The sequence below is a fragment of the Bolinopsis microptera genome, chromosome 10 (genome assembly GCF_026151205.1).
Source record: "Bolinopsis microptera isolate Bmic1 chromosome 10, MBARI_Bmic_1.0, whole genome shotgun sequence".
Lineage (NCBI taxonomy): Eukaryota > Metazoa > Ctenophora > Tentaculata > Lobata > Bolinopsidae > Bolinopsis > Bolinopsis microptera.
The window spans coordinates 17,340,574-17,364,685 of record NC_087081.1 but is presented as its reverse complement, the minus strand read 5'-3'; the positions used below and the strand labels follow the sequence as shown (position 1 = coordinate 17,364,685).

Sequence of the window (24,112 nt, the reverse complement as noted above, 5' to 3'; positions counted from 1 at the left end):
AAAAGGTGTAAAGGTGTACACTATCATAGTTGATAATGGAACATGTAAAAGCAAGTGTTGTTAAATTAAAATATATCTTATCAATCAGAAAAAATTAATTTTTTAGAAGCAAGCTGGCATTAAACCCTGGGTTATCTCCCCCATTCAAAAAGTCATTCGTATTGTAATATTTGAGCAGCCATTAAAATGCTGTCCCTCTGGCACTGATCATCCAATTGTCGTTCTGGAAATAATAAAACCCGAAAAAATTCCATGTTTACTGTTGTTTTGTTTCTGTAAAGTTGTTTTGGTAAGGGCTCATTCATATATTACGTTACGTTCAGCCTCTACTACTCCTTTACTACTCCATCTACTGCCTCATCTTCTGGACATCATTATCTTCAAGAAACCATTCAAGAGCACTCCACTAATGACCAACCATGCTGGTCTATCTTAAGAGATGGTAGTGATGGCAGCATCACTGCCTTCCGATCTTTAGCACAGATCGCCATCGGTGAACTATCATAGAATTGATACTTATACTTATAGTGCTCCTTCACCTCCATCCCCCTTCATGTCCTACATCTCCTTATGACATCACTCCCCCTTCAGCCTCTACTACTCCTTTACTACTCCATCTACTGCCTCATCTTCTGGACATCATTATCTTCTAGTTTAGTTGAGAATTCTCAACACCCACTTCCAAGTCGAGTACTCTCGGCCCACTTAGTCCACATACCTTGCAAACTTACAGCAGGGTATTTGTAATGGTCTAAGTCCCTAATACACGCCAAAGATGGTTCCTCTATACTCAACCGTAGGAGAAGAGAATTAGGTGACTGTATTTTGTTCTAATGTTGATATTAATATAAGTATGTTCTAGTTGTTACTCCTTTTATTTTAACGTTTTTATGGTACTCTCCTTAAATTATTTCAATGCAGTCACTCAGATGATTTTAAATCAGGACACTTAAATAAAGACACATACTCTGCCCACAATAAGGGGCCATAATTTTTAAATTATGTAACAGTATAGAATTATTATTATTATTATATTACATTATCAGCCGAGGGGGGAGGGGGTTTGCAAATGATTACGCTAGTGTAATTTCACCACAATAGCCATGTGTAAAACTGATTACGGAGTGGGGTTAAAAATGAGCCAAAAAATGACTATGTAATATGTGAACGACCCCTAAAGCAAGATATATTTGCAGGCACTTATTTTTAACAATTTTGTAAAAATTAATAATTTTCATTACATCATACTGTAGAACTAAATCTACAATATGATCAAGGGTGTGGAAACACTCTTAATGAAATGCAAGCAATGATACCAGTAGAAAGTAATGTACTTGTGCCTAAAGTAATGTTATTGATCAGGTCATTCAATTAATAGAGCTAATTGATATATTTTTGAGGAGCCATTCGATGGAGTAATGTTTACTTAAGGTCACAAATTTTGACAAATCTATGCATCTTTATAAATCGGGAAAATTAATTCCTTGCAAAAATTGATTACACATGATATATCAATTAATTAAATATATATGTATATAATAAATAGTTGTTGCTTGGTTTCCCAAAGAGAGTGCTCGACTGCAGTTAAGCAGGAGCATTATTCGAACAATTGAAACAAATCAAATTGGCGGGCAAACAATTCGTTTCATGATGTGTATAAAACAATAACAATCATAAGTGATTATATATATTATATATCGTAGTTTCAAAATCTCGTTTTGACTTCTATTATTTCATAAATCAGTTCAAGTTCAAAATATGGCACTCCAAGCGTTATCTCAAAGTACCTGCCTTGCCTTTCTTAAAGTACAATATACTACATTGTAAAGGGATAATTTCTCATGTATCCATTGGTTAAATTTGGGGACAGTGCAGTGGCTTACCCTGCATGATTTTGTTACCATTAATTTATTTGAAGTACATCTGGACACCAGCAATCTACATGTATTATCAATTTTTTACAGTTCAGCCAATGAAAACATGAAGATGGACAAATACGAGAAGCTTGGAAAGATAGGTGAAGGTTCGTATGGTGTTGTATTTAGATGCAAGCACAAAGATACCGGGCAGGTTAGTCGAATATTTCCTACTCTGCTTAAAGAGTAAAAGTTTGGTTTCAATCTAAGATGTTTTGCTTTCTCTTTGTTGAAAATTGCTTGTTAGTAATTATGCTCATTATGTGGTTTCTATCACTACAGGTTGTGGCAATAAAGAAATTCCTTGATTCTGAGGATGATCCTTATGTCAAAAAGATTGCTATGCGTGAAATTAGAATGTTAAAGGTAAATTAGGAATGTATAATCTACATATTATATAATATTTATGTTTAAAAAAATATATTTACGAGCTTCCATTCACGGGATAGCCAGTTACCTGGCAACGCCCGCTCATGATGCTTCTCCAAGCTCACACAAGTGTCAGCAAGGAGGAGGATATTCATGCATTTCTGCACGAGGAGCCCATCACAGCTACCAACAATTGATTTGTTTCCAAGGCCTAGGCCGTGTACCATTTTGTGCTAAGCAACACCATGGTTTGGTGATCGGTCGTTCCTTTTTGGTCATAATATGTTGAGAACTAACTGTCCCCCTGACAGGGATCGAACTCGCAACCTCTAGGATAGAGGTTGTTATAGATAATGTTTATGTATGAGTATTATACAATACAAAGTTTTGTGTAACGATCTCTTTCTAATAACAATAACATTCTTTCGTACGAAAGTACAAAAAAGTTTTGAATTGGAATTCTGGTTAATAAAGAAATAGTAATGATTGAAACTTTCAGCTGCTGAAGCATGGAAACTTAGTAAATTTACTACAAGTCTTTAGAAGAAAGAAAAAGATTCATCTTGGTAACCATTTTCATTTGTTATGATTTTTGATGATATGCTGCAGCCTAATGTTTTATATTGTCGTCAATTGAACCATGTTCACATTGTTTAGATATAAATAATGTTACTATGTAACTAATGATGATTGTTAATTTTCAGTGTTCGAGTACTGTCATCACACGTTGTTGAATGAGCTAGAAGAATGCCCTAATGGGTAAGTGCAGAGAGCCCCCCCCCCCCCCCCCCCCTGCAGAGAGCCCCGCCCCCCTGCCCCCCCCCCCTGCAGAGAAACTACTTCATGTTATAATCGTATCCTCAAGGAGTACAATAAGTTGTAATCTTTGTTTATCCCTGTATAACTGTGCATGTTCCTTGTGGCTCAATATTTAAATTTTGAATAATGACCATGTTGAAGCGATTTACTTTGAAATGGGGAGAATAAATCGGTGAGCACTGAGCATTAAGACGTGATATTTTTAATCTTACCCAAAATTAAAAATATTTAATCTATAGATAATTTACCTATAATTTACCTATAAGTAATACATGTCATTTAAAATACAGTGGTTACTATAGCGATAACAGTATTTATCATATTATTAACGTTATACTGAATCACTAAACTTAGTTCCCACATCACAAGCCTGTCCATTTCCCTGGCTAAAATTATTAGATAAAAGATCATCATGGTATTTTAAAATTAAAAAATATCATCAAATAACTCCGTTATGGTTTACAAACTTCTTCGTTTAGATTTGGGAAGAAAAGTGTTGGCCAAATTACGTGAAAAGTAATTTCCTAGCGGGCACGTACCCATTATTTATTTTATAGGTATATTATATATAGGTGGTTTGTAATGATATAACTGTCTAGAGTATGGAGTTACCATGACAACATACCATTGTATACACACGTACAACTTAAAGTGGTCCGTATTAAATTTTAACGCAAAAAGAGATAAGAAGTGGTTGACTGATGCTGGAAAATGTATTTCCATATTTTTAGTGTGAGGTGAACTAAAAATAAAACTCCGAATTTGTTCAGTGATGAAAAATGTAACCCTATCACACTTGATAACGATCAACAGTTATCATCTAAAATCATAATATTTGATGTAAAAGGTAATGTTAAGTCTAGACTCTAGACTCTAGCTGTAACTTCATCATGTTCCTCTACTTAAAGGAAATTATTAATGCAAATCTACAATTGGTTGGGTAACACATGCCATGCTCATAACCTAATCAAACCCTCTTTATTTAGATAATTTCATCTGTAGATTCTTAGGATGCACCCAGGGAGCCTAAATTTCTTAACCTCGATCGTTTTTCTCAGCTAAATTTCAAATTACGAGCCCATTCTGGCAAGATGGCGGTCAGTTTCTGATTCCCATTCACAAAGGGAAGTTTGTGTCACGTGACTTAAACTTGCCAATCAGAGACGCGTTCATTGAACACTTACAATCAAACAAATTGTCCTGAAATGATATTACGGGGAGCATACTTAATTGCAATACATGCACCATGCCATGCTCTAATACGATAACCAAGTGGTGGGAAGCCCCGTCCACCAATCATACAAGAGAACTACAGTCACGTGGCAGCAGTTACCCAATCATAGCAGAGGGACTACAGTAACCAGCCAATGAGGGAGCAGGAACTAGGTGATTTCCCTAACGACCTACCAGCGGTTCACGGCTCATGGTACAGGCCAGGTTTCTAAACTAGGATAACACTTTGTCACATACTTATAAGAAAGGGTGAACCCCCCTTATTAGGTGCACCCCCCTTATTAGGTGCACCCCCCTTATTAGTTGCACCCCCCTTATTAGGTGCACCCCCCTTATTAGGTCTACCCCCCCTTATTAGGTGCACCCCCACCCCCTTATTAGGTGCACCCCCCCCCCCCCCCCTTTTTAGGTGCACCCCCCCCTTATTAGGTACATAGTCAATCATAAGTTCATACAGACGGTAGGTATTGAAATATCACGTCCAAGATTCTTGTAATGAGGCCTTAATTATCACGCTCTTCATTTACTAAATCATTTTCGTGAAGGTGTCATTAATACCACAAATATGGTATTAAGTTGCAGACTATGAGTAAAAGAAAGTGGAGGTAAGTTTCGAGTTAAATATGCGAATAAATTATTACGAAAACGATTGTCGAAATTAGTTTCCAATATGTTTCATTGAACGTTACAGACGGCCGATCAACATTAAATCATGTAAATATAATGCTGGAAATAAGTTCATATTAAATCATAACGTTACGCCACTGTATATAAAGTGTTCTCTAATATATAGAATTATGTGTCACAAAATTATAACAATTTAGTTCTTTTCGTTCCGCATAAAATATTACCTTACCTTAAATGGAATCTGAACTAAATATTAGATAAATATACGAACATACCACACAATAAGTACAACATACCAACAACTAACATACCAAAAACTAACATACTGACATACTCACATACCACATACCACATACCACACACGCACTAGAGGTGACGCTACCAGGCTACTTCAGGTGTGACTTCCCACCTGATTGTGTCTCTCTCAGATATTAGAGGCTCCTATATTAGAGAGGACTGCTGGAGTGAGGCTGCTATTTATAGTACCAGTACTCCTGGAGAGGGAGATTATCAGAGAAATGTGGGGGAGGGACCACATACTAACATACCACCTTCATTTTATAACGATCAAACGATTATACCATATATGGTAAGAGAGATAATATGATACTGGAAGTTAGGAGGGTGTACTAGGATGGTACGGGGAAGACCAGGGGGACCAGGGGAGAGGGCCAGAGGAAAACCAGGGGGAGAGGGCCAGGGGACTAACTTAGTGTGAGGCTGATACCTATTTGTATTGCTTACTATGCTGATCATGTAAGGCTGATACTTATGTGAAATGGTTGTGGGGGAGGAACTACACTCCACACCATCTTATCTTATGTACTCTTAGTTTGTCAGCTGATCTCCGGCCTCATTCCTATCCTCACTCTGATTGGCGCCCTGAAACCACGTGACTCGAAGATGATTGGTTGCTTAAAGTCACGTGACAGGATACTGGGGTGTGATTGGCTGCACGGTGCGGGGATTATTTGCCTGCTTGTCAGGTTATTATTGCCCATGTCAATGCGATTAAGCAGATTTGTCTTCTCTCTAATACTCTAATCAAAAGTCTGCCAGCTGTCCCGTGTCCTGATTGGTCGAGCTTGTCACGTGCCCAGTAGCCCTGGTCTCTCATTGGCTCATTTTTATCACGTGTTGTCACCCCTGAATTGTCCGTAAAATATATATCATACGTTATCATGCCATAATATATTGTATCAACATTGCCATAGCAACATACAAGTCTCGGAAAAAGTGGGGAGAATTGTACAATGTGATAACATGTCATGTTATTATATCACCAATCAAGAAATTCTATATTTTCCTGGAATCTGTCTTATAACTGGTATCGTATTACAAAAACCGTCCGATTTATGGTGTGATCTATTCGTATCCTAATATTATTATATATATTTTTCTGTATTCGTCAATTCCCTTAGTGTATTAACAATAAAATCATCACACGGACAGTAAAGATCAGAATAAAAAATATAAAAATGTAAAATGCTGTTTGAGAAAAAATAACGTACTCGTTTAAAAAATAAGGGTTTATCTAAACACTGCCTCTGTTTATCAGGACACCCTTATCTCATTCCATTTATATTATAATTCTTCAGTGAACTTTTAATTGAAATTGTTTTTAAAAAAAATGAAAAGTGGAAATAATAACACGGTCTGACACATACCGAAAATTTTTCATTTTAAACGGTAGAAAATGGCGAAGATTGCATGTTAAACGATAAGAATTAAGTGCCCATATACTTCAGAGGAAGTTACACACCATTTCCAGGGCAGGTATTATTCCCCTTAAGAAGTTCAAATCACAGCATCCCTATTCCCCTTAAGAAGTTGAAATCACAGCATCCTTATTCCCTTCCACAACTTACATCTTCCACAGAACCAGTCATTCTTCACGTACATGTCTGATATTCATGCAGATACTATTTTAAAATATCTTGACACATTGTCTCGAAGTTCAATACAATTACGAAGTATGATAGTTAAATTATCTCGTGAAACTTATCTCTCGTCATCTTTTGATCTTTGGATTTCTTGCATGAGAATTTTAAAAGATAAAGGCTTTATTAATGAGAAGATCACTAACTTGCTAATACACCCCTGTAACATACTATATACCATACTGATATACCTCCCCCATTATCAGCTCTAAACTCCTTTATAAATACATTCACATCTCCTTTGTATGCGTTTAAAATCCTCCCCCACAATTGCCACAGTTAAAAGTGGTGTTCCTTATTGTCTAGCACATTATTAGAGAGTACTACTCACTGCCGCACCCTTCATCCCTCCTTACAACTGCACGTGCAGCAGCATGTAGCAGCATGTAGCAGCATGTATTCTATTTATACTGTATGACGTCATATCTGACTCTGTATGACGTCATATCTCGCTTGTTCCGCATCGTCATTTTGACGTGTTGAAATTACTACTTAACTACTACTATAATACTATACTACTATACTACTACTACTATAATTGTGCACTTAGATTTATAATTGGCGGTTGAGATGTCTGATTATTATAGTAGAGGGCCTTATGGTATTTGTGCTCGATACTGCACTGTAGTATTATAGTATTGTAGTATTGTAGTATTGTAGTATTGTAGTATTGTAGTATTGTAGTATTGTAGTATTGTAGTATTGTAGTATTGTAGTATTGTAGTATTGTAGTATTTTAGTATTGTAGTATTGTAGTATTGTAGTATTGTAGTATTGTAGTGTAATATTCGGCAAATGCTCCTTCATTAAACTAGTATTTATGAAACCCAAATTTGACACGTGCAGGAGACGCGCGACTCGCGAGTCTAATATACAGGGTAATATACAGGGTAATATAATACAGGGTAATATACAGGGTAATATACAGGGTAATATACAGGGTAATGTACAGGGTAATATACAGGGTAATATACAGGGTAATATACAGGGTAATATAATACAGGGTAATATACAGGGTAATATTATCACTTGTAGACTACGCCCCCGAGCAATAACATGCTAGGCTTGAATTGTAATTACCGATAATCACCATAGAAACAGCTGTAATTACTATACCGGCTCGTGGGTAATTACCGCTTATAATATTTATTAGTGAACTCCATCCCTGTTATTACTCTGAGTTCTAACTACATTACAGGTATATACTGTATAATACTACTATATTACAGGTATATACTATATACTACTATATAAGTAGGTCACATGGAGCGGGTGTAGTTAATATAATACTAACTAACACCCCTTAATATGTGTGGGTTAGTTAAATACGAACTTACTTTAACGTTATACACAAGTTAAAGGAAGTTAAAGGAAGTCAAAGGAAGTCAAAGGAATTTTATTCGTATAATCGGTCTAAGAATAGCTCTTACTGCCCTTCAGTGTATTAGTCAGTACAATTGTACTCTTTAAATCCAAATTTCTCCATCAATGATGCTCCTTAACTGTAGTAGTAGTAGTAAACTGAAACCTGCATGTTTCCTGATTCATCCTACTCTACTGGAACATTCTGGAACTCAACCAAAACCCTCCGTATGAGTGGACCACTGCAAATAAAATAGTAAACATACTATTTATATATATATATATATATATTATACTGTTTATATACTGAATAGTAAACAATGCTTTACTCTTAGATACCAGTATAGAGCTCGCAACTCTGCAGAGAAATGAAGATTTTGAAGAAACAGGATTTCAAACACCTAGCTTTGTGTTAAACCACGTTGCAAACTTGCACAACTGAACAGGGTCGTGTGGTTGGGGGGCCGGGGGGGGGGGGGGGGGGGGGGGGGGGGGGGGGGGGGGGGGGGGGGCCGGGGGGAGCCGGGGAGTAAGTACTGGCTAGTGTAATGAGTATTTATAGTTTGTACCTGGTACTGGTAATATGGCGGGCGACACACAACTTCCTTAGATCACTAGTTGCAAATTAATGAAATAGCTTCACCCTGGTTGGTGGATGTTTGTGTTCTGATTGGTCGAAGAAGGAGGAGGGTGAAGTAGTGAGTGAAGTAGTGAGTGAACTAAATACAGAGAGTTATTACTACTATCGCTCAGGAGATACGCCACAAATATTAATAATCTTAGACGGTATTCTGTTCGTTCAAATAATAAATTTAATTCCGCGGAATCGGAGAAAAGAATAAAATTAAGCTCCGGTTAAAAAGCACGAACATTATTTAGTTGTCCTGAGAGCTAGAGAGAGAGATAGTATAGAGTATAGAGTATAGAGTATAGAGTATAGAGTATAGAGTATAGAGTATAGAGTATAGAGTATAGAGTATAGAGTATAGAGTATAGAGTATAGAGTATAGAGTATAGAGTATAGAGTATAGAGTATAGAGTATAGAGTATAGAGTATAGAGTATAGAGTATAGAGTATAGAGTATAGAGTATAGAGTATAGAGTATAGAGTATAGAGTATAGAGTATAGAGAGATGTAACTTAACACGTGACACTATTTCTGTTGGATATTAGCAGCAATTCACATAATCACACATTGTAACCTTGCTTATCTAATGTCAGATTATATCACATATCTAATAAAAATAAAGGGGGGTCATGATTGTGGGACGAAATTAGTCACAAAGGAGAGTAATATAGCTAGCTCCCCCGTGAACTGTATACATGCTTGCTATCTAATATCTAATATCTAATATATCTATCTAATATACGTAATTGGTTCTGTCAAACTGTTTGAATTGTGGAAGCAAGCATCAAACGTCCTTTCCATCAGATGCTTTGTTAAAATGTGAACAATTTGGTGTTAAAATGTGGACAATTTGGTGTTAAAATGAACAATTTGGTGTTAAAATGAACAATCTTGGTGTTAAAATGAACAATTTGGTGTTAAAATGAACAATTTGGTGTTAAAATGAACAATTTGGTGTTAAAATGAACAATTTGGTGTTAAAATGTGGACAATTTGGTGTTAAAATGTGGACAATTTGGTGTTAAAATGTGAACAATTTGGTGTTAAAATGAACAATCTTGGTGTTAAAATGAACAATTTGGTGTTAAAATGAACAATTTGGTGTTAAAATGAACAATTTGGTGTTAAAATGTGGACAATTTGGTGTTAAAATGTGAACAATTTGGTGTTAAAATGAACAATCTTGGTGTTAAAATGAACAATTTGGTGTTAAAATGAACAATTTGGTGTTAAAATGAACAATTTGGTGTTAAAATGAACAATTTGGTGTTAAAATGTGGACAATTTGGTGTTAAAATGTGGACAATTTGGTGTTAAAATGAACAATTTGGTGTTAAAATGAACAATCTTGGTGTTAAATGAACAATTTGGTGTTAAAATGAACAATTTGGTGTTAAAATGAACAATTTGGTGTTAAAATGAACAATTTGGTGTTAAAATGTGGACAATTTGGTGTTAAAATGTGAACAATTTGGTGTTAAAATGAACAATTTGGTGTTAAAATGAACAATTTGGTGTTAAAATGAACAATTTGGTGTTAAAATGAACAATTTGGTGTTAAAATGAACGATTTGGTGTTAAAATGAACAATCTTGGTGTTAAAATTAACAATCTTGGTGTTAAAATTAACTATCTTAGTGTTAAAATAACATTGAATGTAAATGATAAGGATGGCTGAGAGAAGCTCTGAAATTCTAACTTATATATATAATGTACAGGGTGGGCCAAAAGTCAGTACCCATACGTTGGCCTTAATAGCTCCGCCGTGTTTTATATTTGAGAGCTGTTGCTTTGCAGATTGCATACTGTACTTACTGGTTCGAGGATTCCGTCGTCAAAATTTGAAAATTCGAATATTTTAGACCACGCCCATTCAATATTAAAACACCTATATTGTTTTCTCTGAACATGCTGAACGCCTAATTTTTTCAGAGACGGTAGATTATCAAATGTTACATATGATCTGAAAACATGAGGCAAAACGGATTAGAAATGACGAAGTTATCAAGCATTTTCTGTATCTCGTTAACAAAATTGACTGGGTGATTATGTGACACCGTGACACGACACCTTAATTGGGCACTCTTAACAATTCCCATAATGTTTAACGGGGTGGTTAACGGGGTCACCTTATCACGTGATTAGGTAATCCAATCACCTGATCACACGTAATGAATAAACTCGTTATGCTTCATATCTCGGTCATCTGAGAAGCTACAGTTTTAATTCTTTCAGGACAAACGTAATTCGAATGGCCAAACACAATTTAATAACATTAAGCTTGATCCAACTATCCAAACTATCAAATAAATGTGAAAATGAACCTTCATTTGAAAAAAATGAACGCGAATATTTTTCGAGTTGACAAATTCCTCGAACCAGTGGTGGTACTAAGTCATATCAGAAGGAAGTATTTAAATTGGGCACTCAGTGACTGAGCTATAAAGGCCAACGTATGGGTACTGACTTTTGGCCCACCCTGTATATTTAATTAGTCTTAGTGTAATTGAGACAGTATCATAATTATAATGATAATATAATATTTATAATTAGAAATACACATAAATTATTCGGAGTTATGTCAATTGCTTTGATCTTGTTTCAAAGCAACATTCATTACATATTCTCCTCTCTATACTCCAGGATGGAAAAGATTAAACTAATATCTCTTCATAATTTTACTTTGGGTTAGAAGATAACATTGCAGCAGTGGTTTTTCAAATCCTACGTATCTGAAGCTGCACTCTAACACTCTACTTTTAGTAGTTCGCTAGTTTACATTATAATAATTGATATATTATACATATATAAGCTATACGTATAAATACGTATAAATTATAATAATAAGATAATACCATTTGGAGACATAACGTCACTACACTGGAGAAAATAGAAGATCTTACACCGATTAAACGATCTGGAAGCTGAATTATTATTTAGATATGTAAACATTTTGAACAGATTTAAAGACGCATTAGTTAAACTAGCAGGAACCCGTATAACCCTAAAATGGTGTCAATCATGCTGATTTGGAGGCCATTGAAGCATTTGACCCAGTCAACAAAGTTTCAGTTGTATATCTTTTACGGTTTTTGCGGAAAGTCGCGTTAAAGTTGATACCGTGGTGTCAGTAAAATGGTACGGATAAACACATATATACATACATATATATCGTCTCGCTTCATATATATGTAGTAAGAAGTAAGATTAGTTACTGAAATCCAGCAATGATATCTAGAGCATTACTCACCTTTAGAAGAATTAAAGTGAAACGTCTGAATTGATAATATATAATATAAAGTTGGTAGATATGTATGGTCAATATATTATTATAATTAATAATTAATTATTATAATTAATAATTAATTATTATAATTAATAATTAATTATTATAATTAATAATTAATTAATTAATAAATGGTGGAAGTTATACGTTATCCCCTATATTACCTTGTTCTATGTAGAGACGATATAACAAGGTAATGTTATAGTGTTAATATTGTAATGTTATATGTAGAGTTAACTGTAGAGTTAATCTTTACAACTTGCTATTACTTTATATTACTTGCCATTATATTACATAATTGTATATTACTTGCTATTATACATAGATTATTAAAATCACTGTGTAACAATGGCAACTCTGAATATTTAACTTATACTTTACATCCCTGTGTATATATTTTTTATACTTTACATCCCCGTGTATATATTGTTTATACTTTGTATCACAATATGGCAGTATGCATAATAGAAATAACCCTGTTCACCTAATCCCTGTGTAGTGTTCACCTAATCCCTGTGTAGTCCATTACAAATAACCTAATTTGGGCCTTATATAAACGTACTGTGTCGTAGTGTTATGGAATACAGCTAAACTTCTGCTCAAATCACCATCAAATACGATATCAGCTATAATAAATCAAACTTCTTGAAAAAAAATGAGCTAATGAAATAAAATATTTGGGGGAATAAAGGGGTTTGACTGTATAAAAATAATTACTGAAAGTGTAAATGCTGGGTAGTATTAGCAGTATTATTTCAGGCTGGAAGAATTACAAATCAAGAAGATTATGTGGCAGGTCCTACAAGCAGTTAACTTCTGTCATGGACACAATGTGAGTAGAATAGTAGATTAAGTTATAGATTAATTACTTACTTAAATTAATCAGTAAGTTATTTGAACTGTTGCGATTAACACGAAATACCGCGCTAAAATCTCATGTTTTGGGTAAAGATTGATTACTGAGGTTAATCGAGTTAAGTCATCTATATAACAGTATAACAGTATAACAGCATTATAGAACATTTAGTATTAAACTGAGAATCAAGTAAGCGTGATAAAACAGGAATACTCTTTCTCCTGGACTAAGGAACTGTTTTCTCGCAATAGGATTGAATATAATATAAACTTATAAAATATAATAGGATTGAATATAATATAATGGTTTTAGCACATCAGTTTGTTGGCCCAAGTCCAAACTAAGAATGATCCTCTACAAATACACTCAGTTTGTTTTATAACGCATTATACGCAGTTAGATTAGCGTATATAATATAAAGACAACCTATTATATGGTTTTTACTATAAAGTTGTTTTATTTGTGCCATTTCCAAATTTGTAACTAAATTGTTAATAAGTATATTATATAAGGATTATTAATTACTAATGACTCTATTCCAACTACAGAACCAATCTTCCGAACTTGCGTTTAGATAAACTTTACTGTGTAAACCTTTATTGTTGACGTTATATTTGGTCACTTCGAGATGGCCAGGCCTACTCTCATGCTGTCTATATGTGATGATTAACTCTGAAAAACTAGGGACAACTGGGGAATGATCCCAGAACCTCGAGATTTCGCGTCTCTTGCTCTACCAATTGAGCTACTGACCCTGATTCTCAGAGCGAAATCACCACTCATATACAGCACAATTTCATGCTTTGTGTGGAATATCATTTATCAGTTATTTAGAATATATATTCGCATGTATCCACACTATATTTACATTACACGTTCAACGTGATATCGTTATCAGTGCAGTGTGTACAACACCAACTACACCGATCAATTGCCAATCTGCGAAACATTTAATTATTATTATCACTTCGAGATGGCCAGGCCTACTCTCATGCTGTCTATATGTGATGATTAACTCTGAAAAACTAGGGACAACTGGGGAATGATCCCAGAACCTCGAGATTTCGCGTCTCTTGCTCTACCAATTGAGCTACTGACCCTGATTCTCAGAGCGAAATCACCACTCATATACAGCACAATTTCATGCTTTGTGTGGAATATCATTTATCAGTTATTTAGAATATATATTCGCATGTATCCACACTATATTTACATTACACGTTCAACGTGATATCGTTATCAGTGCAGTGTGTACAACACCAACTACACCGATCAATTGCCAATCTGCGAAACATTTAATTATTATTATCACTTCGAGATGGCCAGGCCTACTCTCATGCTGTCTATATGTGATGATTAACTCTGAAAAACTAGGGACAACTGGGGAATGATCCCAGAACCTCGAGATTTCGCGTCTCTTGCTCTACCAATTGAGCTACTGACCCTGATTCTCAGAGCGAAATCACCACTCATATACAGCACAATTTCATGCTTTGTGTGGAATATCATTTATCAGTTATTTAGAATATATATTCGCATGTATCCACACTATATTTACATTACACGTTCAACGTGATATCGTTATCAGTGCAGTGTGTACAACACCAACTACACCGATCAATTGCCAATCTGCGAAACATTTAATTATTATTATCACTTCGAGATGGCCAGGCCTACTCTCATGCTGTCTATATGTGATGATTAACTCTGAAAAACTAGGGACAACTGGGGAATGATCCCAGAACCTCGAGATTTCGCGTCTCTTGCTCTACCAATTGAGCTACTGACCCTGATTCTCAGAGCGAAATCACCACTCATATACAGCACAATTTCATGCTTTGTGTGGACTATCATTTATCAGTTATTTAGAATATATATTCGCATGTATCCACACTATATTTACATTACACGTTCAACGTGATATCGTTATCAGTGCAGTGTGTACAACACCAACTACACCGATCAATTGCCAATCTGCGAAACATTTAATTATTATTATCACTTCGAGATGGCCAGGCCTACTCTCATGCTGTCTATATGTGATGATTAACTCTGAAAAACTAGGGACAACTGGGGAATGATCCCAGAACCTCGAGATTTCGCGTCTCTTGCTCTACCAATTGAGCTACTGACCCTGATTCTCAGAGCGAAATCACCACTCATATACAGCACAATTTCATGCTTTGTGTGGAATATCATTTATCAGTTATTTAGAATATATATTCGCATGTATCCACACTATATTTACATTACACGTTCAACGTGATATCGTTATCAGTGCAGTGTGTACAACACCAACTACACCGATCAATTGCCAATCTGCGAAACATTTAATTATTATTATCACTTCGAGATGGCCAGGCCTACTCTCATGCTGTCTATATGTGATGATTAACTCTGAAAAACTAGGGACAACTGGGGAATGATCCCAGAACCTCGAGATTTCGCGTCTCTTGCTCTACCAATTGAGCTACTGACCCTGATTCTCAGAGCGAAATCACCACTCATATACAGCACAATTTCATGCTTTGTGTGGAATATCATTTATCAGTTATTTAGAATATATATTCGCATGTATCCACACTATATTTACATTACACGTTCAACGTGATATCGTTATCAGTGCAGTGTGTACAACACCAACTACACCGATCAATTGCCAATCTGCGAAACATTTAATTATTATTATCACTTCGAGATGGCCAGGCCTACTCTCATGCTGTCTATATGTGATGATTAACTCTGAAAAACTAGGGACAACTGGGGAATGATCCCAGAACCTCGAGATTTCGCGTCTCTTGCTCTACCAATTGAGCTACTGACCCTGATTCTCAGAGCGAAATCACCACTCATATACAGCACAATTTCATGCTTTGTGTGGAATATCATTTATCAGTTATTTAGAATATATATTCGCATGTATCCACACTATATTTACATTACACGTTCAACGTGATATCGTTATCAGTGCAGTGTGTACAACACCAACTACACCGATCAATTGCCAATCTGCGAAACATTTAATTATTATTATCACTTCGAGATGGCCAGGCCTACTCTCATGCTGTCTATATGTGATGATTAACTCTGAAAAACTAGGGACAACTGGGGAATGATCCCAGAACCTCGAGATTTCGCGTCTCTTGCTCTACCAATTGAGCTACTGACCCTGATTCTCAGAGCGAAATCACCACTCATATACAGCACAATTTCATGCTTTGTGTGGAATATCATTTATCAGTTATTTAGAATATATATTCGCATGTATCCACACTATATTTACATTATATATTCTAAATAACTGATAAATGATATTCCACACAAAGCATGAAATTGTGCTGTATATGAGTGGTGATTTCGCTCTGAGAATCAGGGTCAGTAGCTCAATTGGTAGAGCAAGAGACGCGAAATCTCGAGGTTCTGGGATCATTCCCCAGTTGTCCCTAGTTTTTCAGAGTTAATCATCACATATAGACAGCATGAGAGTAGGCCTGGCCATCTCGAAGTGATAATAATAATTAAATGTTTCGCAGATTGGCAATTGATCGGTGTAGTTGGTGTTGTACACACTGCACTGATAACGATATCACGTTGAACGTGTAATGTAAATATAGTGTGGATACATGCGAATATATATTCTAAATAACTGATAAATGATATTCCACACAAAGCATGAAATTGTGCTGTATATGAGTGGTGATTTCGCTCTGAGAATCAGGGTCAGTAGCTCAATTGGTAGAGCAAGAGACGCGAAATCTCGAGGTTCTGGGATCATTCCCCAGTTGTCCCTAGTTTTTCAGAGTTAATCATCACATATAGACAGCATGAGAGTAGGCCTGGCCATCTCGAAGTGATAATAATAATTAAATGTTTCGCAGATTGGCAATTGATCGGTGTAGTTGGTGTTGTACACACTGCACTGATAACGATATCACGTTGAACGTGTAATGTAAATATAGTGTGGATACATGCGAATATATATTCTAAATAACTGATAAATGATATTCCACACAAAGCATGAAATTGTGCTGTATATGAGTGGTGATTTCGCTCTGAGAATCAGGGTCAGTAGCTCAATTGGTAGAGCAAGAGACGCGAAATCTCGAGGTTCTGGGATCATTCCCCAGTTGTCCCTAGTTTTTCAGAGTTAATCATCACATATAGACAGCATGAGAGTAGGCCTGGCCATCTCGAAGTGATAATAATAATTAAATGTTTCGCAGATTGGCAATTGATCGGTGTAGTTGGTGTTGTACACACTGCACTGATAACGATATCACGTTGAACGTGTAATGTAAATATAGTGTGGATACATGCGAATATATATTCTAAATAACTGATAAATGATATTCCACACAAAGCATGAAATTGTGCTGTATATGAGTGGTGATTTCGCTCTGAGAATCAGGGTCAGTAGCTCAATTGGTAGAGCAAGAGACGCGAAATCTCGAGGTTCTGGGATCATTCCCCAGTTGTCCCTAGTTTTTCAGAGTTAATCATCACATATAGACAGCATGAGAGTAGGCCTGGCCATCTCGAAGTGATAATAATAATTAAATGTTTCGCAGATTGGCAATTGATCGGTGTAGTTGGTGTTGTACACACTGCACTGATAACGATATCACGTTGAACGTGTAATGTAAATATAGTGTGGATACATGCGAATATATATTCTAAATAACTGATAAATGATATTCCACACAAAGCATGAAATTGTGCTGTATATGAGTGGTGATTTCGCTCTGAGAATCAGGGTCAGTAGCTCAATTGGTAGAGCAAGAGACGCGAAATCTCGAGGTTCTGGGATCATTCCCCAGTTGTCCCTAGTTTTTCAGAGTTAATCATCACATATAGACAGCATGAGAGTAGGCCTGGCCATCTCGAAGTGATAATAATAATTAAATGTTTCGCAGATTGGCAATTGATCGGTGTAGTTGGTGTTGTACACACTGCACTGATAACGATATCACGTTGAACGTGTAATGTAAATATAGTGTGGATACATGCGAATATATATTCTAAATAACTGATAAATGATATTCCACACAAAGCATGAAATTGTGCTGTATATGAGTGGTGATTTCGCTCTGAGAATCAGGGTCAGTAGCTCAATTGGTAGAGCAAGAGACGCGAAATCTCGAGGTTCTGGGATCATTCCCCAGTTGTCCCTAGTTTTTCAGAGTTAATCATCACATATAGACAGCATGAGAGTAGGCCTGGCCATCTCGAAGTGATAATAATAATTAAATGTTTCGCAGATTGGCAATTGATCGGTGTAGTTGGTGTTGTACACACTGCACTGATAACGATATCACGTTGAACGTGTAATGTAAATATAGTGTGGATACATGCGAATATATATTCTAAATAACTGATAAATGATATTCCACACAAAGCATGAAATTGTGCTGTATATGAGTGGTGATTTCGCTCTGAGAATCAGGGTCAGTAGCTCAATTGGTAGAGCAAGAGACGCGAAATCTCGAGGTTCTGGGATCATTCCCCAGTTGTCCCTAGTTTTTCAGAGTTAATCATCACATATAGACAGCATGAGAGTAGGCCTGGCCATCTCGAAGTGATAATAATAATTAAATGTTTCGCAGATTGGCAATTGATCGGTGTAGTTGGTGTTGTACACACTGCACTGATAACGATATCACGTTGAACGTGTAATGTAAATATAGTGTGGATACATGCGAATATATATTCTAAATAACTGATAAATGATATTCCACACAAAGCATGAAATTGTGCTGTATATGAGTGGTGATTTCGCTCTGAGAATCAGGGTCAGTAGCTCAATTGGTAGAGCAAGAGACGCGAAATCTCGAGGTTCTGGGATCATTCCCCAGTTGTCCCTAGTTTTTCAGAGTTAATCATCACATATAGACAGCATGAGAGTAGGCCTGGCCATCTCGAAGTGATAATAATAATTAAATGTTTCGCAGATTGGCAATTGATCGGTGTAGTTGGTGTTGTACACACTGCACTGATAACGATATCACGTTGAACGTGTAATGTAAATATAGTGTGGATACATGCGAATATATATTCTAAATAACTGATAAATGATATTCCACACAAAGCATGAAATTGTGCTGTATATGAGTGGTGATTTCGCTCTGAGAATCAGGGTCAGTAGCTCAATTGGTAGAGCAAGAGACGCGAAATCTCGAGGTTCTGGGATCATTCCCCAGTTGTCCCTAGTTTTTCAGAGTTAATCATCACATATAGACAGCATGAGAGTAGGCCTGGCCATCTCGAAGTGATAATAATAATTAAATGTTTCGCAGATTGGCAATTGATCGGTGTAGTTGGTGTTGTACACACTGCACTGATAACGATATCACGTTGAACGTGTAATGTAAATATAGTGTGGATACATGCGAATATATATTCTAAATAACGTTATATTTGGTGTATAATGCACAGTAGCAGTGCATAATGCGCACTACATTTCGTGTACTACATTATAGTCAACATTTCGTGTACTATATTATTCCTAATTTATGTCAAGTAGTCAACATTTCGTGTACTACATTATTCCTAATTTATGTCAAATAGTCAACATTTCGTGTACTACATTATTCCTAATTTATGTCAAGTAGTCAACATTTCGTGTACTACATTATTCCTAATTTATGTCAAGTAGTCAACATTTCGTGTACTACATTATTCCTAATTTATGTCAAGTAGTCAACATTTCGTGTACTACATTATTCCTAATTTATGTCAAGTAGTCAACATTTCGTGTACTACATTATTCCTAATTTATGTCAAGTAGTCAACATTTCGTGTACTACATTATTCCTAATTTATGTCAAGTAGTCAACATTTCGTGTACTACATTATTCCTAATTTATGTCACTAGTAACATAACAAAACATTTCGTTTACAAATCAGTAGTCATGGAAAACAACACTCTAAATATTTGATAGTCTCGCTTTTGATAAGCAGACTCCAGCGGAATAATAATAAACGTGTTACGCGACACAGAGCACGTGACCAGCACGTGACCAGCACGTGATCTGCACGTTACCAGCACGTGACCAGCACGTGACCAGCTCGTGATCTGCACATAATAATATGTAGACATTATGAGGCATATATATTACTATCCAGTTTTAACTACACAAGTATCGTTGACTAATCCTGATTTTAAGTTCTGTCAGGATAAAATCCAGTACATATAACGAAGTGTCCGTCCAATATACACATTGCAAACTCTCAATCAACAATAATATTCCAAAAAGTAAATTTACCAGCGCTAACCTGTAAACAGTTAAAGTATTTAAAATAGTGTTTGTTGGCTGTGAGCCAGCCACTCTGTCTGTAACACAAATCACCTGACCTCAGAGTGTAATACGCTTGTGAGACTATCAGACTCTAGTAGTGCACAGTGGGGCTCCTGTGTAGTGCACAGTGGGCCCCTATGTAGTGTGTAGTGGGGCCCTGTGTAGTGCACAGTGGGGCCCTGTGTAGTGCACAGTGGGGCCCTGTGTAGTGCACAGTGGGGCCCTGTGTAGTGTGTAGTGCACAGTGGGGCCCTGTGTAGTGCACAGTGGGGCCCTGTGTAGTGTGTAGTGCACAGTGGGGCCCTGTGTAGTGCACAGTGGGGCCCTGTGTAGTGTGTAGTGCACAGTGGGGTCCTGTGTAGTGCACAGTGGGGCCCTGTGTAGTGCACAGTGGGGCCCTGTGTAGTGCACAGTGGGGCCCCTGTGTAGTGCACAGTGGGGCCCTGTGTAATGCACAGCAGGGCTCATGTGTAGTGCACAGTAGGGCCCCTGTGTAGTGCACAGTGGGGCCCTGTGTAGTGCACAGTGGGGCCCTGTGTAGTGCACAGTGGGGCCCTGTGTAGTGCACAGTGGGGCCCTGTGTAGTGTGTAGTGGGGCCCTGTGTAGTGCACAGTGGGGCCCTGTGTAGTGCACAGTGGGGCCCCTGTGTAGTGTGTAGTGGGGCCCTGTGTATTGTAGCTAATTATAATTACTTTTACAAAATGATAATGTAATTATATTTCTCAGTATCAGAAAGCACTAACTATAAATTTGGCAGATGTTAATAATAATATTTAGGGTTCTCCAAGCATAAATAAAATGCATTTTCCTGAATGTTTAAATCTGTCATGATGATCGATGAAGAATTATTTGATTTGTCTGTATTATTAAGATTACATTAATGTAACTACTGTAAATAAAATCTTGTAATCTTTATCTTCGTATACTGTACAATGTATACTGTACAATGTATACTGTACAATGTTGCAGCCAAAGCAAACTACTTTGCAACCTGTATAGTTAAATAGTAGCTAATTGTGCGTTTATTAGTAAAATGTCTAAGTTACAATAATTGTAAGTAAGATATGCAATTGTATAATATATAATATATACACTATATATACTAGCAGGAACCCGTATAACCCTAAAATGGTGTCAAGACTCAAAAGACTGAAATAATTATTACCAATTTAAATCGCATTTTTGACACTACGGGGGATCCAAATTTTGGGCACTAAAATTCTTATTTCATGGCCAGTTTTTTATTTTTCATGCTGCTTTGAATGCCATTAAACATTTGACCCTGTCAAAAAAGTTTCAGTTTTATATCTTTTACGGTTTTTTGCGAAAAGTCGTGTTAAAGTTGTCAGTAAAATGGCACAGATCCATCCATATATATCGTCTCGCTTTATATATAATAAGATAAGATATGGAATAGAACTCAGAATAGGCTGCAATAGTTATAAAAAAGTAGCATTTATTCCGTATTACTCATTTCTGCACATGATGAATTAAAAATCTATGTTTAAGCACGTGCTATTACTCGTAAACTGTCAATGTGTCATGTATTATAATAGCACGAGTATGACATTGTCACGAGTATGACATTGTCACGAGTATGACATTGTCACGAGTATGACATTGTCACGAGTATGACGAGTGTCTCTACAATAGACTGTCTCACAACACAGGTGCCCAGGGGTGTAGGAATGATTTTCTTCATGGGGGGGCCAAATTCTAAATATTTTTTGGCGCTTCGCGCCACAGCCTACATTTTTTGGCGCTTCGCGCCAAAGCCTGAATTTCGAGTTTTCAGATCCTGGCCTCACGACAAATCGCGATTTTTTCAGTTTTCCGCATCAAATTGCGCATTTTCCTTTAAATCTGAGGGCCAAATGTCACGTTTTCTATAATTAGTATATGAAACCAATCAGTATCACATCCACAACCTTCCGAATGTAGGTATATAGACTTCAAAAAGACTAAAAAATATATTTTCGGCTCAGAATGAAACATGAACAAAAGTAATTTCCAGAAAAACTTTAAAAATTTTTGACTTAGAAAATTTTCGGTCCGAGTCATTCTCGATACATACCTCTGAAAGTAGAGCTCCCGCTTCCGAGCTCGTATTGCGAAAGGGAGGCCTGCCTTCCGAGATCGCATTACAAAGGGGAACCCTCGAGTCCAAAATCGTATATTGAACTTCGAAAACCGAAAAAAATATTTTCGGCTCAGAATGATCAGGGTAGCATGAAACATGAACAAAAGTATTTTCCAAGAAAACTTTGAAAATTTTTGACTTAGAAAATTTTCGGTCCGAGTCATTCTCGATACATACCTCTGAAAGCAGAGCTCCCGCTTCCGAGCTCGTATTGCGAAAGGGAGGCCTGCCTTCCGAGATCGCATTACAAAGGGGAACCCTCGAGTCCAAAATCGTATGTTAGACTTCGAAAACCGAAAAAAATATTTTCGGCTCAGAATGATCAGGGTAGCATGAAACATGAACAAAAGTAGTTTCCAGAAAAAATTTGGAAAATTTTGACTTAGAAAATTTTTGGTCTGAGTCATTCTCGATACGTACCTCTGAAAGCAGAGCTCCCGCTTCCGAGCTCGTATTGCGAAAGGGAGGCCTGCCTTCCGAGATCGCATTACAAAGGGGAACCCTCGAGTCCAAAATCGTATATTGAACTTCGAAAACCGAAAAAAATATTTTTGGCTCATAATGATCAGGGTAGCATGAAACATGAACAAAAGTATTTTGTTCAAAGTTTCAAGAAAACTTTGCAAATTTTTGACTCAGAAAATTTTTGACTTAAAAAATTTTTGACTTAAAAAATTTTTAGAAACCTAAATTAAAAAGTTGGCCCTTTTTGGCCCCTTGCCCAGATTTCATGGGGGGGCGATGGCCCCCCCTGCCCCCCCGCTTCCTACACCCCTGCAGGTGCCCCTCGAAAGAGACAATATGCCTCCCAGGCCACAGTACAGCTAGGGAGGCAGTACTATAATATAGATATATCACATAAGAGGGTAGGCCTGGGTACAGTCTACAAGTGGGTGTGTGTTAGTAAAGGAGAGGGTACAATGGGGGGGGGGGGTGTGTTAGTAAAGGAGAAAGTACAATGGGGGGGGGGGGGGGCGGGGGGGGCCGGGGGGGGTAGTAGTATATCAACATTTAACTTCGTTTAAAGCTGAAATAAATTAGCATTTCCGATCAGATGATCAGATGATAATATGATTGTGTTTAAAATTCATACGAAATCTTTGAGCTAGGCTAACCAGAAAAAAATTAAGATTTCAAATTTGTTTGAAAATGAGTAAAAACTTTCTAAATAAAAAGTAAAGTCAATGAGCTGATACCGTGATTTTTTAAATTTGTAATTCAAAATTCAAATAAACCCAGGCTTAATTTTAGATCCCTCACTTTAAAAATGATTGTTGTTTCTAATTATCCACTGCACTTGACAGTAAATATAGGTGATATCATTATATAATACAGACCTACCATTTGCTGCGTGTTTCCATGGTACCGCTGATGGAGCACCCATAAAACACCTCTTTAGATCTTACTCTAAAGTTCTCTTATTGACTTTGCGCGATAATTCGATAAAATTGTGGCTATTTGATGAAGACTGTAGCGATTAAGCGTGGGCATGTCTGAGCGATTTTAAAATTTCTAAAATTCACAAACTTATATGTTAAATCGGGGCTCTAATTCACGGGTTTTAATTTAATTATGGCTCAGACCAACTTCCAAATCAGCAATTGTTGTTCCGAACGAGTGTTAATCGCACAATAAATTTT

At 36.6% G+C, this 24,112-nt stretch overlaps 1 protein-coding gene across 2 annotated transcripts in view; it reads left to right on the top strand.

The window, feature by feature from the left end:
- Positions 1-1,954: 1,954 nt before the first annotated feature.
- LOC134822399 (cyclin-dependent kinase-like 4) overlaps positions 1,955-24,112 on the top strand; it is a 152,159-nt gene continuing 130,001 nt past the window's right edge. For both annotated transcript variants that reach the window (XM_063833444.1, XM_063833441.1), the window contains exons 1-4: positions 1,955-2,070; positions 2,199-2,282; positions 2,785-2,851; positions 2,990-3,044. In XM_063833444.1, coding sequence (XP_063689514.1) covers positions 1,981-2,070; positions 2,199-2,282; positions 2,785-2,851; positions 2,990-3,044 — 296 coding nt within the window. In that variant the 5' untranslated portion in view covers positions 1,955-1,980. The remainder of the gene's footprint in view (positions 2,071-2,198; positions 2,283-2,784; positions 2,852-2,989; positions 3,045-24,112) is intronic.